This window comes from Cinclus cinclus, chromosome 17 (genome assembly GCF_963662255.1).
Source record: "Cinclus cinclus chromosome 17, bCinCin1.1, whole genome shotgun sequence".
NCBI classification, from domain to species: Eukaryota; Metazoa; Chordata; class Aves; order Passeriformes; family Cinclidae; genus Cinclus; species Cinclus cinclus.
The window spans coordinates 12843457-12849691 of NC_085062.1; the positions used below are offsets into that span (position 1 = coordinate 12843457).

At 57.9% G+C, this 6235-nt stretch overlaps 1 protein-coding gene across 1 annotated transcript in view; it reads right to left on the reverse strand.

Moving 5' to 3' along the window:
• Positions 1 to 4584: 4584 nt before the first annotated feature.
• The window catches only part of GAL3ST1 (galactose-3-O-sulfotransferase 1), a 6516-nt gene continuing 4865 nt past the window's right edge, over positions 4585 to 6235 (reverse strand). Inside the window, 1 exon segment of the mRNA XM_062504513.1 lies at positions 4585 to 5734. Within this exon segment, the coding sequence (XP_062360497.1) occupies positions 4585 to 5734 (1150 nt within the window).

The window sequence follows — 6235 nt, forward strand, 5'->3', positions numbered from 1 at the left end:
CAGGACCATCTTCGCTGTCCGACACGGCACTGGGAATGGCAAAAAACACACCTGGGAGTCAGACGGGTTTGGCACAAGGGGTGGGGGTTTTAGGGACATGGGAGAGGACTGGGGTGTCCCTCACCTTCATACCATGGCACCTTCTCCTTCTGCACCAGGACTGGTCCAACTGTCTCCCAGTGGAGTGTCCCCTCTCCTGGGAATGCTATTGGAGGATATGTCCAATTATGTCCAGCCCATGTCTAGGAGCCCTCCCAAGCCCCCAAAATAACATGGGGCCACCCTGTCCCACCCCTGGTACCTGGCATGTCTCCACGGAGTGTGTTAGTAGTGGGACAACTGGTGTCACAGCAGTGGCATGGGGTACTCTGGACAGGGTCCTCTGCATTGTGCCAGCTGGGAGAGGAGAAGACAGAATGGGAAGCAGGGGGGCACAACTCTAGGGGTCCCCAGACTCCACCACAAGACCCACACGGTACCACTCCAGAGGACATGTCTCCAAGCACCTCCCCAGCAGATCTGCAGCATGAGGGAGCTGGGGCCTGTGGCGATGCCACCAGCTGCCATCAAATAAGAGGTGACATCCAGACCACAGTGGAGTGGGTTGGTCTTCCCCGAGGGGGTTTTGCCCCCAACACACCCATGGGGTGCTCATGTCCCCTGCACCCAGTGTACCTGGCGGTGGTGTGGCTGTAGAAGCAGGACCTTGTGGCACGTCCTTGTCCCCATGCCATCAGCAGGCAGTGCACATAGACCTGCTGAGACACCACATCCTTCCTCAGGGACCCTGCTCTCCTTCCACACCACCTCCTGGGGCTGAGGCCACCCCAGCAGGAGCACTGTCTCAGGTTGGAAAATGTTTTGGGACACCCAGGTCATCCCCCTCCCTGGGACCTCCATCCCACCACCAAGGGCATCATCCCCACCTCACCTGCTCTTCCTTGGGCTCACCCTCCAGTGTGGGGGCCAGGATGGAGAGCTGGAGGACAGACCCCCCTCTCTGGTGCTGGACAGACACATTCCCCAGCTTCTCCCCATACAGGCATCTGTGGCAGGAGAGTGACACAGGACATTTTAGAACTGTCTCCAGGGTCTGCACATCTCTTTCCATCAGGAGGTCCTGCAGGACTCCATGGTGGCTGGAGAAGGAGCCCCCACTTCCTGCCCTACCAGCACTCACCCATGGCTGTTCACCACCATGAAGATCCTCCTGGAGTGTCCTGGCTGCTCTGTGGTGGTCCCATAGCACTTATCCACATGGATCTTCATGGAGATGCTGGGACTGAAGTGGACACTGGCTTCCAGGTGCATCATAGAGCCAGGGCTGAGCACTGGCAGCTTCTCTGGAGTGGCATTGGAGTCCTCTGAGATGTGTGGGTTCAGTGTGACACCCCCAAACCTGTCCCACCAGAGATGGGGGCACCAGACACATCCCAGACCACCATCCACCATGTTCTTGCTCCCCATCCTTACAGCTTCCCCCTTTCAGAGCCCACCCCCTGTCCTGGCTGTAACCCCCTGCTCTCCAGAGTCCAGCACCTTCCTGGACCCGCCATGGAGGTGAGAGGGACCATGTCACCCATCAGGGGCAGAGCTGACCCCAAACCCCATTGTGATATCAGGCACAGGATTAAGAACATCTCAAAGCCCTACACCCTCCACAAGGAGACAGGGCAGAGCTCCTGCAGGGACAGGCACCTTTCCTGGTGGTCCTAGTAGTGGGGCCAACAAGGCAAAGGCACTGACTGCTACCGGTTGAGCCCAAGGACCTTGGCTGGCCCCATCCCATGGTCTCACCCCCCAGCATTTTTCTGCAGCACCCTCGGAGCACTCACCATCCAGGAGCCTCAAGGTGAAGCTCATGTCTGACTCCTCAGAGTGGGGGTGAGCAGGAACCCTCCCTATGCCTGAAGACATTGCTGGAGCTGTCACCATATGACCAGGGGGCTGTGAGGAAACTGGAGCCATGGTGGTCCCTGCAAGGGGAGAGCTGAGACAGCAGTAGCATGTCCCAGACACAGCAGGGACATCCAGGTGTCCTCAGGTGTCCCCAGGACTTGTTGGGGACAGGTGGCAGCAGCACAAAGGCAGGGAGCACACCCAGGAGCACATCAGGGACTCCTCGGTCCCCAACCCCACCCCAGCAGGAACTCAGAGGAGTTCTCAGAGAAGAACTTAGAGGAATACATCAGGAGCATTCCCAGCACCATAACCCAGCCCAAGGCTGAGGACAGACTTGGAGCTGCTCATGACCAGTCAGCAGCCACAGACTCCACTAGTGTCTCTGATCCCCCCACCCCAACCAGGTCTCACCACCCTTCTGCTGGGACTTTGGGGAAGCTCCTGGCAGCCCCTTGCTTGGGATGATTTTTAATACCCCAGGACAAGCCCCCCAGATGACTATCAGGAACCAGCACTGTCCAAAGCAAGCAGCACCCACCACCCACCTCCGCCCTCCCCCAGTACAACCAGTGGGAGGACTGAAGGTGAATCCCAGCCCCACTCACCTGCCACCTCCAGCACAGCCCCACATACCAGCACCAACAGGCACAGCTCCATCCCCAGTGAGCAGCATCCCCCCCACCCCCCCAGGTGGGGGATTTTAAGGACTTGGGGCTGGGTGTCAGTGGATCCCAGCTGGCACTGATGGGGTGGGGGGTTTTGTTTGGTCTCTGCAGCCATTGGCAACCCCACACCTGGGGCTCGTCCCACCCCTCACACCTTCCCATTAGTACCACAAGAGCCTGTGTCCATCTTCCAGTGTCCATCTTCCAGTCCCCACGCCATGGTCCCATCACTCAGCCTAGGTCCCTTGGATGTCCCTGGTCTCACCTCATGGTTCATAGGCCCACCACAGTTTTGACCCCACCACTGCCAGGGACCCATGGCTGATCCCGCTCCCACCAAAGAATCCCAGTCCCCAGCACCCCTCCTTGTCCCATCATAGCTCTGCTTCCAGGTCTGCTGGAGAAGAAAACCACTTGAGAGCAGCAGTTTGGTCACAGCCAGGGACCTGGTGAAGTACCTGCATCCTTGGGTCCTTCCTGTCTCAGGTGTTCCCATCACAGCCCAAACATCTCACCACAGGCCTCCTCTGACCTGATGGCCTGGGCACAGAGGGACAGGGAACATGGAGAAGTCCCAGTGCAAGTCCCATGGCCACCCCTGAAACGGGGTGTCCCCCACCAGCAGCAGAGCTGGAATATGGTGGCATGAGTGGTTTGTGTCACCAGTGATGCCTGGTCCCATGGCTCTGGTGTCCCTGTGAAGCCAGCAGACCTTCCTGGGGGCATCTGCATACCGTGGGGATGTCCCCCAGCACCAAGCAGAGACACTGGGGACAGACCCAGGCACCCCAGTTGCACTGTGGGTATAACTGGGCATCTCCCAGAAGGAGCAGGGACTGCCTGAGCATCTTGCTGTAGCTGTAAGAACATCCTCACCCCATCCATCCCATCATGGAGAAGAAGGAGATGGCTGGAGACCAGCTGGACCATCCTTATATCAAAAACTACCAAATATACAATTATATTACAAAAGTAAATATTTTTTTTTATTTCTGGTCTTTACAGAAGGAGCTGAACACAGGTGGGGGGACAAGGGGGTCCCTTTGCTGGGGGGGTGGCTCAGCCATAGGTGCCACCTCTGTGCCCAGCCAGGGCTATTCTCAGTGGGACGCAGTGTCACCAGTGTCATCCAGCCCAGCTGGGACGCACGAGGTTTGTCCCCAGGGCAGGGTGGGGACTGGGGATGGCCCCTGCCCTCAGCATCCCCACCATACCTGAGATGGCATCACTGGGACAATCTCACTGCACCCACTCCCATCTCCTGCCCACACCAGTTGTCACCAGACCCTATTGGCATTTTGGGATGTCTCCTGTGCGGACCAGGACCATGGGGCCCTCTAACTGGGGTGATGGGGGGCAGGGAGGGGGTGTCCTTTGCTATGGGGACCTGCTGGTAAAGGCCGGGGCTTTTGGGGTGGGTTTTCCGATCTCCAAATGGCTCCGGGTGGCTCTGGGTCACAGCCTGCCATGGAGTGATGGCTGTGGACAGGCTGAGAACGTGCTGCACTCATCACACCCATGGGCTGAGCCAGTGCAGCAGGTTCTGCCATTCCCACACCCCAAAACCAGGGCTCAGCACGGTGATTTGAGGAGCCCCTGGAGGGTTGGGTTCCCTGTGGGCATCTCTGGCCACCCCAGGCAAGGGAGACCCTCTACCACCACTGTCCCAGCACATCCCTGCCTGCACCCAGCAACCTGGGGATGGATGTCCTGCTCCCACTGTGACAAAGCCACATCCTTCACAAATCCCTCCTCCATCTTTTCTGTGGAGAAGGAAGAAGTGGATCCTGCAGGAAAAACACCACCCCTGAGCCCCCAGTCCTTGATCTTGCTGGCTCGGAGAGAGTCTCCACTCTCCTGCCCCTACGAAGCTACGGCTCTGTAGCAAGGTGATGGAGGATCCCCCAAAAGTTCCCAGGCTCCAGAGCCTCCAGCAAGTTCCAAACCAAGAGAACCATGAGTAACAAAAATGAAAGCACCTGGTTCTTCCCCAGGGAAGTGGGGCATCTGCCAGCCCCTACCACTTGAGGAAGTCCCGCACGTAGCTCCACAGCTTGGTGATCCAGAGGTTGGCCCCCAGGTCAGTCAGGTACTGGATTTCAGGCGTCAGCATCTTGCGGCACAGCTTCTGGTGCTTCTTGCTGATTTTCTTCTTCAAGTTGTACCCCAGGATGGTCTTCTCCCCCAGAGGCTGCCAGGGCTGCATGGAGGACTCCTGGATGGCGCTGGCATCCACGGCGTGTCCCCCGTCGATGCAGATGCTGGTCATCTTCTTATTCTCCCTCTGCAGCTCGGCCACGTCCCTGGCCATCCTCTCCCTCCCATAAGCCTCCACCTTGCGCCAAAAGGTGGCATTGAAGTAGCGGTAGAGCTTGGCATCGATGAGGTTCCAGGCAGTCGCCTGCTTGTACAGCTCCGGGGTCAGCCGGGACACAGTGGAGCCCTTGCGGGCATTGAGCTTGAAGTAGAGGACATCCTCCAGCTGCCAACACAGCAGGTCCTTGAGCAGCACCAGCGACTCATCAAAGTACTCGAGCAACATGACGAGGTGGAAGCGGCGGTCGATCTCCTGGATGTGCTCCTCCACCAGCGGGCTGTTGGCGTCCATGCTGCTGTCGTAGCCAAAGTCAAAGAACAGGAGGTTTTGGAGGTAGTGAGCATTGAACCCGTTGGGGTCATAGTAGTGCTGCGGGTCCCGGAGGAACTGGTCCAGCTTATCCTCCCCTGTGATCTTCCAAGTGAGGGGGATGACTGGCCCGAAGTAGTGGAAGGAGGACTCGAAGAGGTAGGCGGGGTCCCGCAGCACTGTCACGAAGGTGGTGTCCGGTGGCAGGAGCTTGCGCACCTCCTCGTAGTGGAACCGCATGTGGTTGCAGATGATGTTGAAGCACACGCCGGGCCGGTAGTGCTGCACCTGGCTGCGCTCAAAGAAGGATGGGTAGTAGAAGTCATTGCGGCCATTGGGGAAGGCAAATTTCAGGCGATGCTTCTCCCCAAAGCGAAAGAGGATGTTGAGGATGGTGCTGCTGGCGGTCTTGTGGGTCTTCATGAACATGACGTTGAGCTTGGGCCGGCAGCTCCACCCCGAGGCGCTGCCCGTGCCATTGGACAGGGACGGAGCCTGGGCAGGGGACAGGTGGGAGGAGCAGGAGACGGGGATGGGGATACTGGGTGAGAGAAGAGGTGGAGCACTGTGGTAAGAGTGGCATTGACACTTTGAAGGCTTAAGGAGATTCTGTGCTGGAAGAGCTGGATCTGGGAATGGGTTCTGGACTTGGGAATAGGTGCTGGATCTTGCTAATATATGCTGAACCTGGGAATGGGTGTTGGACCTGAGGACAGGTGCTGAACCTGGGAATGGGTTCTGAAAATGGGAATAGGTGCTGGAAATGAAAATATAATGGGGGGTCTCCATGGGCATGGCCATGGCAGTCCCGGTGATGCCATAAAGTGCATTAAGGTGAGCTCTCCATGGACACAACTCCATGAAGGGGAGCTCATAACATTTCTATGGGGTATGAGACCTCATAACCCTTTGTAGGATCTATGGAGGAGGCCTGGGAGCTCTCAACCCCTTGTAGGATTCATGGAGGGGGGCCCAGGGAGCTCTCAGCCCTTTGTAGGATCCATGGAGGAGGCTTGGGAGCTCTCAACACCTTGTAGGAGTC